The 12,933-nt window shown below is 35.1% G+C and overlaps 1 protein-coding gene across 1 annotated transcript; it reads left to right on the forward strand.

The window, feature by feature from the left end:
- Positions 1-4,904: 4,904 nt before the first annotated feature.
- On the forward strand, positions 4,905-12,504 carry slc35b3 (solute carrier family 35 member B3). Its single transcript, XM_073831045.1, has 10 exons — positions 4,905-5,360; positions 5,882-6,109; positions 6,219-6,340; positions 7,445-7,599; positions 9,323-9,430; positions 9,579-9,676; positions 9,766-9,858; positions 11,300-11,411; positions 11,563-11,632; positions 11,842-12,504. Exons 2-10 carry the CDS (start codon positions 5,897-5,899, stop codon positions 11,990-11,992), a joined length of 1,122 nt encoding a protein of 373 aa, XP_073687146.1. The 5' UTR covers positions 4,905-5,360; positions 5,882-5,896; the 3' UTR covers positions 11,993-12,504.
- Positions 12,505-12,933: the final 429 nt, after the last annotated feature.

Genomic DNA, 12,933 nt, shown 5'->3' on the forward strand with positions numbered 1-12,933 from the left:
TGTGATATTATTCAATAATATTAAAATAATTTTGCTCTGAACATTATTCCCCTGGCTACTATCATCTCAAATTTCATCTTTAATTGCTCTTTATTTTTCCAACATTGAGCATTCAGCAGAAGTCTGCTTCCCCCTCCTGGTTGTTCTCAAGAAACAGTCTACAGAACAGCAGAAGCTGAAAGCTGGATTTCATTTAGTGTTTTATGATGCAGCTGAACGGGGAGAATTTGATGTTGAGTATTTGTTAAGTTCCATCTTAAAGTCTTAAAGAAAGGACAGGGGCTTATCAGCAGAGCTCTAGAGGTTCGTATGACATATGACAGGTGTCTATGCAGAGAGAATGTTATTGCGTTGTGTTCTGGTGAATGAATCCATGTCCACGAGTCCCTTATAGTGCCAGGAGACTACAACAACAAAGAGCATCTTTCAGAAAACTCACTGGTGGTTTGGCGACTAGGTTAGTGGTTAGTGGTTTAAGATACTCAATATTTCCAAGCACTGATGGAGACTTATCAGCAGTGAAGGTACTGCAATTTTTTTTCTTTTTTTTTTTTTTTACCATAAGATTAAAGTAAAAATCTAATACAGACCAGCACTTTTAAATTAAAAATATAATTAGGTATATTTTTATTTATTTATATTTTAAAAAATACATTATTTTTTTGCAGTATGAGTGCCTTTAAACTGAAATAAAAAAAATCATAATAGTCTGTATTGCACCAGGAAAATGTCAATCTAGACATCTCAGAAAAAAGTATTCCATTGTTGTCTAGGATATGCTGTCCTTTCCTCTTTTGATCAAAAAGACATAAAATATACATTAAGTCAATACAGTCCATCTTAGAAGAGCTATATCAACACGGCTGAGCTTTCCTGTTTGAGTGAGTGCTGACCTCAAATAGTTAAGAGTAAGAGAGAAGGACAGAGAGAGACAGGCTCACAAAAAAGAAAAAAAAAAGTGAGAGCAGAAGCCTAGCAGATCAAAGAAAACAACATGAGAGAGGATATGAGCGCTTTGAGAAGTAATATTGGGCCGATACCATCTGTTTCCCAAGTCATGCAGCAGGATTCAGACAAGCACAGGAAGAGGACAACAGAGACGGCCCTTTAGCCCTGGATAACACAGCCAAAATGGCTTATTAAGAAACCTCCAATTTAATATGAGATTGGGCAACATTAAAGGGTTCCTTCTGCAAAGGACCTTTCTCCCCAGTTGTTGAGAAGAAAAGCGTTATATAACAAATAAATTTGAGGATTATTTCATAAAAGGGGCGCCAGTGTAATTTCTCCTTTGGTATTTTCAATTTTGAAGGTGGCACAGTAAGAATGGCCAAAGATGTATGAGGTGATTTCACTCTTCATGTGGGAAAGTGAGTTAGAGACGAGGAGAGGAGCCGCTGCTCTGACCGTACGCTCCAAATCTTTTATTAGTAGCTGTATTGTGGAGAAACAAACTATATAGATTCTACACTTAATTTGGTCTTTTTTTTTTTTTTTTGCAAACAATAATTCTTTAGTGTCCTCTAATGCTATCAAGGTATTGTAAAATTTAAAACCTAAATAATATACTAAGAAATTATACTAAAATATAATAATAATGAAACGTATATGTATCCATTACTGTTTTCCTTGGTGATAGAACTTGGTGTCTGTTATTATTTTTTCACAGAAAATCATGCTGTTAATGTTTAAAATATTTTGATGTTTCCATACCTTTTATTAGCATTAAGGAGATTAAAGCTGAGACTTAAAAAAAAAAAAAAAAAAAAAAAAAAAATATATATATATATATATATATATATATATATATATATATATATATATATATACACTGCTGTTGTAGCATAATACTTTTATTCAGCAAGTTATATTGATAAAAAGTGATAATAAAGACTTACATTGTTAGAAAAGATTTATATTTCGAATAAATGCTGTTCTTTTTAACATTTAATTCATCAAAGAATCTTAAAAAAAGTATTACAAAATATTAAGCAGCACAACTGTTTCCAACATTGATAATAAAAGTAATAAATCAGAATATTAGAATGATTTCTGAAGGATCATGTGGCACTAAAAACTGGAGTAATGGCTGATGAAAATTCAGAATTAAATTGCAATATTTCATATTTCTTTTTGATTTTGTATTTTGGGTCAAATAAATGGAGCTTTGATGAACATAAGAAACTTTTTTAAAAAACATAAAAAATCTTGCTGATTCCAAACTTCCGAACGCCAGTGTATACACACACACACAAAGTATACAACTTTATTTGCATAAATATTGTGCATTTAAATGAAGCTATATATACTATATATACAGCAAATATCAACTGCATGATTGTTTCATCAAATTCAAACTAGAAACAGACTTATTCTATCAGACTTAGACTTTTTAGGTGAACTATTCCTATAAAACATTGGTGTTATCCTTAATCCTACATGTCCTACTCTTCACATTTGTTGCAGACTCATCCGTGAGCTCAACAGTCGTTAGGTCATCTGAATTCTAATCAGATCCATGCACAGAATCACTCAACCATTCAACTTTCCCAGAAGATCCTACTGATTTGCTGAGCTACAGGCCTCATTGGATCCAGATTTCGGTCTTTGAAAAGCCACCGCATTTCCTTCCGCATGCAATGTTTTATTTATTACTGGTTATTTGATCTGGTCTGAGACCATTATGGGAATATGTACCTTTCTGAATAATCAATAAATAGCCATTTTATTATTTAGAAGGATCTGGTGTGAAGGGCTGCAAAAAGTAAAAGTCATTACACAAATCCGTCATTGTTGATAAATGAGATCACTTGTAAAGTTAGATGGGTGGCATGCATGTGGACGGTTCTGTGCATTGCTGAATACTATTAGCGGGCAGTAAATATTGCACAGGCCTCTCCACGGGACTATGATTCGGCAAATGGGCGGCAGAGAAAGGGCAGTAAATTCGGAGATTAATTAACCCGTTGAATTCTGGACATTTCCAGGTCTCCGTTCTGGTGACCTGTGGACGTAAATGGGACGAGCCTGTCCTCAGCAGAGAGCGGAGAGTGAGGGCTCTCGTCCGGAAGAATGAGTTATTAAGAGAATTTTTTGAATAGATGGAAAAATTGTAGCCTGGCTATTTAGTGTCATAAAGTGCAGCCAAGCCAGCGCAGGGGCTCCTCGGGACAGGAGGCAATAGCATTCCAATCAAATCTCAGACGGATGAGAGATGGGCCTGTCCACTCTGAATTTTTATATTGTGGAAGGGGCTGGAAAGAAATAATGCCGTCCGTGAGTGAATTAACCTCTCACGGTGGATGGAAAGGCCTCTGTCATCTATAGGGGAAGCAGAGGAAATGAATGGGCGGAACAGAGGCTGGGCAAGCTGGGGGGAGGGGTAGATAGGATCATAACCCCTCGCCAGAGATGGACCGTCCGTTGCTGCGGCCCGGTCACATGTGTTGTGGACGAGGACGAGTGTGTAGTGTGCTGCTTGAGCTTTTTGTTGATATCTAAAGGTCTGATCAAAATCACTTTGTTTTATTTTTGCATGGCATTCACTCACATACATGCAAAACAAGTATGTAAATACACCGAACAAATGCCTGTCAGTCTGGACAAACAGGTTATACAGTTCAGCCAGGAAAACTTTAGCAGACCGCACGTTGTGTAGCTCTATTTATATTATCAATGAAACCAACACAAGAAATAAAGCAGGTATGGAATTACTACTTGTTCATCTGCTTTATTGACAAAAGTGATCTTTCACTGTCCTGATTTCAGAGATCTACTAGAATCGTTAAGAAAAGCAGGAGTCCCCCTGGGTGTGTGGAAAGATAGTACACCAGCATTTTGATGTACTACCAGGTCATAAATCTAGATAACTCAGAACCCCTTGTAACATGCTGTTTGTGGTTGTATGTTAGCTTTAGAATCTAGCGAATGTCCATCCATCTATTCATTCTCCAAACCAATTGCCCTACAGTATGTAGAGTCTAGCAAATGATATTACCTTAAAATGCATTATGTTTATGTTCCTGTGATGCAAAGCTGAATTTTCATCAGCTGTTACTCCAGTCTTAAGTGTCACATGATCCTTCAGAAATCGTTCTAATATGCTGATTTATTATTAGAATTATCAATGTTGGAAACAGTTGTGCTGCCAAATATATATATATATAATATATATATATATATTATTCAACATATAAATATTTTTTTAACAATGTAAATATATGCTATCACTTTTTATTAATTGAACACATCTTTGGTGAAAAATAGTATTATTATTATTATTATTATTATTATTATTATTTTATATAAAAAAGTCAATCAAAATCAAATCAAAATTTACTGACCCCAAACTTTTGAACAGCAGTCTATATTGTTAGAAACCTTTCTATTTTAAATAAATGATGTTCTTTTTAACCTTTTACTGATCAAAGAAACCTGGAAAAAAGTATCAAGGTTCCAAAAATTATATTAAGCAGCAAAACTGTTTTCAACATTGATAATAAATCAGCATATTAGAATGATTTCTGAAGGATCATGTGACACTGAAGACTGGAGTAGTGATGCTGAAAATTTAGCTTTGTATCACAGCAATAAATTACATTTTAAATTATATTCAAATAGAAAACAATTATTTTAAATTGAAATAATATGTCACAATAATATTTGTTGTTCTGTATTTTTGTTAAAATACATGCAACCTTGATGAGCATCTTAAAAAAAACATAAAAAATCTTACTGATCCCAACTTTTTGAGCGGCAGTGTATCTATTATAATTTATTATATCCAATCTCAAACTTTTCTGTGCGGTTTTTTTTTTTTTTTTTTTTGTAGTAATTATTGTTTCTGTGCGCTGTTCAGACTGACACGTGTGTTCAGTGACGTATGTCATGGGGTCAGAGTTTACCGGAAGCTGTTGGCTGCTGCCGGGAGACAGAACAATACAAAAACCTATTGAATTATCGTACATGCGTCTTTATGGATGAAGAGTTTGTTTTGTGTTCCGTTCGATTGTATCGATGTAAAGATGTCTGTATCACTTTGAGATGAGCGCTTAAAACTGACTTTAAACCCGGAAGTGCAGCAGAGCAGCAGGTGTTAGCTTAGCCGCTAACACTTTTTATCCCTTGTAAATCCCATATGCGGGAGTGAGTTTGTGTGATCTCACGCTCATTCTGCACGTTAAAGTCACAGATTGAGTCCGTCATGCTTGTCGGTGCTGAGACGCGTCGTTTATCGGACTGTGAGCTAGGTGAGATGTGAGATCTGTGATACAGTTTCAGCTGTCAGATACTGATCTCTTCTGATCAGTGTGATTCTGATTAAACTGGTCAGTCACTCTGATCTTCTCTGGGTCATTCGGGTAAGATTATGTCATCTTTTCTCATAATTCTCATAAACGCATAAATCAGTATACTGTGAATGCACAGACAAGAACAAATACCAGTACCATGGTGTGACATTTTAAATATGTGTAATGCCATAGTATTCTTAAAGTATCTTTGAGTGCAATGATATATTTATGTATGAATGTATGACTCAGTACCATAGTGTATATTAAATGTGATACAATCATTGTGTCATGCTACAACTGCTGCATTGGAGGATCTTTCCCTCATCTGAATGTTTGTGTAAGCAACAACAGAAATCAGAAATAAATAGAAATAAGCATATATATGCTTATTTATAGCACAGCTTCAACAAGCAATAGTTCAACAAGAAATGAAAATATACTCACCCTCAGGCCATCCAACTGATGAGTTTGTTTCTTCATCGAAACAGATGTGACATGTGATGTATATAGTGACTGTATATTGATCTTTAGTAGACGGTGTAGATAAAATATGTAAGTTCACATTGTGGATAAATTGTTTTGAATTTCAGGAGCCTGCAGACATCATGAGTGGCAAATTTGGGCTTGGGAATTACAGCTCGAGGAAGCACATCTCCATATCTGTGCCTTCATCCACAGAGGTCATGTCACCTCATATCAAGTCGGTGGAGGAGCTCAGAGTGCTGGGCATTAACCTGACCAGCTTCAACACACCTACACAGTTCTTCATCTGTGTAGCTGGTGTCTTCCTCTTTTACCTCATCTACGGCTACCTGCAGGTGACAATCTGACCTATTGCTCAATTTGTGATCTTATATTAATGTCTGCGGTGATGCTAAACTCATGTTTTCCTTTGAAGCAATGCTAACTAAGTCTCTGTGTTTTCAGGAGCTGATATTCTCAGTGGAGGGCTTTAAGCCATTTGGCTGGTATCTGACTTTAGTGCAGTTTGGATTTTACTCCGTGTTTGGTTTAGTGGAGTTGCAGCTTACTCAGGATAAAAGGAGGAGGTAATTTTGGGGCTGTCAAGTAAAAAATAGCCATCAGTAGTGTTTCCCCTAAGCTTTTTTCCCGGTACTTTAGCCTACTTTGTGTATAACAAAAACATTTATTTCAGTGAAAAAATAAGTCCAAAACTCTCTATTTCAACATTTTTAACAATAGGGCCCTGCAATCTTTTGCTTTTTTTCAGAAACTCTTGTGTGATTAATTTTTTTTTTCTGATAATCAAATGAAAGCATAAACATTTTTTATTTTATTTTATTTTTTTATTTTTTTGGCAAACAAACTGAGGTTTACTGTTAAAATTAATACATGTAAGAAAAATTATATTCAGTTAAAAAAAATTTATAATAATTTTATCATATATATTGTTTTATTTAAATTATCTAAATAGTAAACAAAAGTAATACAAGACTAATATTGTTCTGTTACATGCTAAACCGTACTTTTATTTTGACAGGTTGCCGTGAAGTTTCTGTGTGTATACAGTATGATATGATGCTAGTTTTTACTCAAATGAAACGTAAAAATTGACAAGAATTGACACTCACAGCAGCTTTGGAGATTGAGTTTATCTGTTCATGTGAAATACAAAGGCCAAAAATTACCAGGAGCGTCACGTGTGCTTCAGTATGTGTGTAATAAAAAAAAAAAATGTGTCTCTGCCATTCATACATACAGAGAGGCAAACGGAACATGCAGGATTCATATTGAATCTTAATGTCTTTTTGAGTTTCAGTTTTCACAGACACTAGTCCATATCGTGAGTCAAATTAAGTGACAGACCAACTTTTGATTTATTCATCCAAAAATCAGTCCACCCGCCCCCTAAAATAATGGCAGGGGAAACACTGCTCAGTTATAATAGAAAATGTATTGTCCCTGTGGGTTTTCTTTTTCCTTAAAGTGTTTTTTTTTTCAACCAGCTGCAGTATCGCTGACACTGATACCTCTATTAAATGGATGTTATATTAAATTTCTGGGGATAAACTGTTATTTATTTGCAACTACAGAACATTACATTTCTACCAACTATTATTTTATATTAATGCAAAGCTAGTATTCACACAATAGAAAACTTTTCTTAATGCTTCTTCATTATTTTTCCCCAGGATACCATGCAAAACCTACATGATCATCGCATTTTTAACAGTTGGGACCATGGGCCTATCCAACACTTCTTTAGGATACTTGAACTACCCTACACAAGTCATATTCAAGTGCTGCAAACTTATTCCTGTCATGATTGGAGGAGTTTTTATACAAGGTACATGAAATCAAATGATAGATTGTTAGTCTTTCAGTGTCTTCACAATCAAACTGACAATAAATAAATGTATGTTGTTAATGTATATTGTCATCAGCAAAGCTGTTTTTAATATTAATAATAAGAAATGTTTCTTGAATGATTTATGAAGAATCGTGTGGCACAAAAAATTGGAGTAATGGTTGCTGAAATTTCAGCGTTGCCATCACAAGAAAAAATGTAGTTATTTTAAACTAAAATAATAGTTTTTGCTATAGGTATTACTGTTAATATTGCACTGCATAAACAAGATGTTGTAGATATGGTGTTACTTTCTTCTGTGGAACACAAACTGAGAATTTTTGTGACAATTCAAAGTGTGCATGGTGATTAAGCTCCAAAAAGAACCACAAAAAAAAAAAAACATAACGTCAATATGACGTTTAAATTATTATTACAAGTCTTCTGCGACAATATGCCAAGAGCAAAATTGTTTTTGAGAAATACTGAGCAGGAGAATTTAAAGCTGCAGCAGAGAAGAAATTATGAGTGAATAACTTAAATTTCAGTCTAAGCTTGACATTAAAAGTAGCACTTTATTTTGAAGGTCCTCTTGAACATTCTGTTGACTATAAGTAACATTGCACCTATGTGTCAACTAACTCTCATTAGAGTATTCATAAACTGTCTGCTTAATATTTGCTAATTCTTTATTTTGATGGACTATACTTTGCAAGTACTGTACGTGTCAACTTATTCTAACCTTACCAGTCTACTAATACTCTACTAACACTAATATAGGTGCAGCGTTACTTATAGTCAACAGAATTGTAACAATTTAGAATATATCCTAAAAAATACTTAGAATACATATATTGGGGAATATAGCGCACTAATTGTATATGTTTGTCCTTTTTGAGTTTTATAGCTGTGGTCACTATGTAAAGTCAAGAGCTGTATATTTTTCAAAGTACCAGCTTTTGTTTTTCAACACAATAAACACAATAAGGTTGACTAATTTGTGGTTAAAATATCCCTTAATATTAAGTCAGCTCACTGTATTTTTTTCAGGTTTGTAATTTTCTTGTTCTTAAGCCATTTCTTTCATTGGCCACTGTTGTTGTGGAGCTTTTCAACTTTTTTATGCAACGATTGGATTGGTGTTTTGATATCCTGAACAAGAAAGAATAAAACAGCTGAGAAGCTTTCCCCTCTCTTTTTTTTTTTTTTTTTCTGGCATCATGGACCTTGCGTCCCCTGAGGCTGGTGCGTAAGATCAGCGGGACGTTGGTTGAGGATGCGCTCAAGATGCCAACCCATCAAAGCTGGATGGAATCAAAGTGATGCACAGCAACCTGCTGCATCACCTCCATCCCCACGGCTACTACCTGTTTGAAAACACTCTTCGGCCTTTCTTACTTCATTTTTTTTTTTTTTTTTTCTGTCTTTGCATTTTCACGTCCAACCTCAAACTTGTTCTCCTCGAGTTGAAGAGTCCAGCAGAAAATGACAAAAACTCCTTGTCTCTCTTCGACATCAGTTCCTCATCGAACTTGTTCAAAGAGCTTCGTAAAGCCAACCTGCAGCCAGTGTCAAACCTGCAGCCAGAACTCAAAGGACCCAAACGATAAGGCCCTCAGCTTAGCAGAAGATCAGATGCATGTTTATGCGGCTTTTGTGACGTGTTTGAGTTAATCCATGTCAGAGGTTCTTGATCGAGCTTGTTGATGTTGTTTGTTTTTAGGGAAACGTTACAACGTTGCAGACGTGTCTGCTGCTCTGTGCATGAGTCTCGGTCTGATCTGGTTTACACTGGCAGACAGCAAGATTGCCCCAAACTTCAATGTAACAGGTACAGGATTGCTTCTTCGTCAGTCTGTTGACTATGAGAAACATGGTTTGCTCCCAAATCTAGTGAGCTGTCTTGCAAAGAACAATGTACTGTCTGCAATTTTTAAAAATTGAAAGTAATTTAAATGTATGTTGTGTATTGTTTCTAGGGGTAATTCTCATATCTATGGCCCTCTGTGCGGATGCTGCTATTGGAAATGTGCAGGAAAAAGCCATGAAACTTCATAATGGAACCAATTCAGAGATGGTACCAATTATTTTGAATTAAAACCATCATAATATGGTTTGTCTGTCTTGTGTGCAGGAGTAGTATTCATTGTTGTCTATGTATTGCAGGTTTTATATTCCTATTCTATTGGTTTTGTGTATATTTTGTTGGGGCTGCTGTCTGTTGGAGGACTAGGACCAGCTGTTGCCTTCTGTTCTCAGGTGGGTTTTAACACAGATATACTTTGCAGTAAAGTACACATTCATTTGGAACAGCAACAACAAAACACCTTTATGGCAGTTTTTTTTTTTTTTTTTTATCCTTCCTCTGACTCTTTAAAATTTACCAGGGTGTTCCTGATGCTGTATCTTTAAGACTAATGTGTATAAATAAAATGTGTTGTGACTGGTTTAACAATTTATCTATAGTTCACACTGTCTTTTAAGGTCAGACAATAATTGTTCCATTAAGAGGCAACATTTACCTACTGGAATTGATTTTCAGGGCCATTTCTGACTTTCTTAATGGCACTTTTAATTTTATATTTATGTTTTTAAATGCATCTGTATTTTTCATGTCAGATATCTGAATGTTACCAATTACTTTAATTAAATACTACAAATTTTATTCTATTACCAATAAAATTGTATTAACATCAACAGAAGTCATTGGAACATAAACTGATGACATGTTTGTTTACATCTAAAAGTAATGTCTAATCTTAACTTAATCTAAAACTTATTTTAAACTATTACTTCAGTCATGACAATATATTTAATTTAATTGTCCAGGGACATATACCCCCATCATTAAAAAAAAAAAAAGAACAAAAATGACAAATAATAGAACAAATATATTAGATCAGATTGTTTTTATCATATGGCCCACCCCTAATTTGCATTATAAAATTATTTATATTATATTTATTATGTTTTAATATTATATTATGTAATTATATAATATTGTACAGTGCAGTAGCATTATTACATTTCTTTTTCTTACTTTATATTTTATTGAACAATAATCACAATAAAAATCACAATTATAAAATGGTTTATAATTTGAATAAAATGCTTGATTTTTACAGTACTGTGGTATTATTAAGTAGTATTATAGTTCTTATTTGTAGTTAATAATAACCACAGTAAATATGAAAATAATTACTAGGTGTTTTGTTGTTATATTAAATGGCTCAAAAAGTGGGAAAATGGCGAATGTGGAAAAGTAGAAAGATCTGTCTATCCATCCTGATGCATTCCCCTATCCAATCATTCTGCAACAACCATTTTTTTCTAAATGGGAAATGTATTCAAATTTTTTTTTATAATATTGCAATATTTATTTGCTAATATTGTGCACCCCTAGTGTTGATATATAAATGCAGATGGTCATAAGTTATTAAACTCATGGTTGTAATTGGCTTTCCAATTTTCTAATCGGTACACCCCTAGCAGCAACAAAATTTTCATATTTACTTGTGGTTCATATTAACTGACCCAAATAAAAACTATAACCACAAAACTATGATTAAAATCTAATCATAATGTTTACACAAGCACAAGACTCAGGAACTAAAGGTTTTACATGTAATGAGCCTACAAAATACTGTATTTTTAATACCTAAATGTATTCTATCCTTAAAATTGTGTTTTGCTTACTCAGCATCCAGTGACGACATACGGTTACGCATTCTTATTTTCACTGACGGGATATTTTGGCATTTCATTCGTCCTGGCTCTGATAAAACTGTTTGGAGCACTGGTTGCTGTCACAGGTAAGCCCTTTCATATGGAAGTATTTTTGGGATGGCACAAACCTTCCATTGCAGCACATTGTGATGGTCATTCAAATTTAGTGAATAAAGAAAGTGAATTAATGCCCTAACTATTTTTTTTGTTTTTGTTTGTTTGTTTTTTTCTCTCCAGTGACTACGGGAAGGAAAGCCATGACTATTGTGTTGTCATTTCTGTTCTTTTCAAAACCTTTCACTTTTCAGTAAGTAAACCAGAATCTCTTTAAACACAACATGAAACTGCTTTCATAATGTATTGAGGTTTATTTCCAAATGCAACAAGCTGAGCAAATAATGTAACTTGATTTTATTCATCAGGATTTGATTGGGCCAGTTTTAATGTCATGTTGAGTGTTGATTATAATAATGATTTCTATTTTGTTGAGAATGACATACACTGGTTCTTTCACAGGTATATCTGGGGTGGTCTTCTGGTGGTGTTTGGCATCTTCCTTAATGTTTACAGTAAAAACAAAGACAAAATGAAGCTTCCCTCCTTAGCAGAGCTCAGAAAACGGGTGCTCAGTGGGAGGAAGGTGCGCCTGCTGTCTCAGGACGTGTAGAAAGATGAACTCAAAAGTTTAATTCATGGGCTTCTCCTATGTCTTACAACAGCCGATGCTCAGGTGTGGTTTGAAGTCTGAGATGGGGCAGAGTCGATTCGGCACGCGTGGAGCGTGGGACCTGTTTGAATCAAAGGGACCTTGAACTAGAGCCAAAAAAGCAAAGATTTGCACTGGACAAAGGTGGAGACTGAAGATGGAAATGGTTTCTCTAGAAAATTCCCTTTTTTAACAAATGTCCAAATGAATGTTGGCCTGATGGGAGCCAGTGACATTTTAAATAAATACATTTCACCTGCATGTGCAGTCAATAATGGCAACAGTTGACGTACAAGTCAGGACTCTATTTTTTGAGTCAACTGCAACTGCGCAGGTGAAAAGAACTCAATGATTCTGTCTGTTTAAAGGGCTGACATTCAGAAAAGGATCAACTTATCAGCTGCCATATTTGCTAAGCGTTTGTTTGGTGAAAGGGTGGCTGTTTTTACATTAAAAACAAACTGGGAAGTTGATTCAGACAGTCTGGAGTGTTTTCATGAATAATGGCGTCTCTTATCCATTGGCTCCAGCATGGAGAGTTGAAAGGCTGCCAAGCACTTCCTCAGATGTTTGGCCCTGCGATCGCCCAGGGCCTGTTTGATTAGTAATCCTGGAATAAGATAGCACCAGAAAGAAAACAAACACTGTGCACAGGGCTTGGCTTTAGACCTAATTTAGTTGAGCAGAACGTCACGTGCGTGTGTGTGTGTGTGTGTGTGTTTGTGTGCGTGCATATGTGGTTTGTGCATGTTTGTGTGTGCCAAGTGTGCGACAATTTCGAAGCCTCAGGGAAATGATTATTGTGCAGTTGTTGCCACCCCTCTCCCTCAGAGACACTGCCAGTTATAAAACACAGCATTAGCACAGATACACAAAGGACTAGCTGCTGTCTGACTTGTTTG

Source organism: Garra rufa, chromosome 24 (assembly GCF_049309525.1).
Source record: "Garra rufa chromosome 24, GarRuf1.0, whole genome shotgun sequence".
Lineage (NCBI taxonomy): Eukaryota > Metazoa > Chordata > Actinopteri > Cypriniformes > Cyprinidae > Garra > Garra rufa.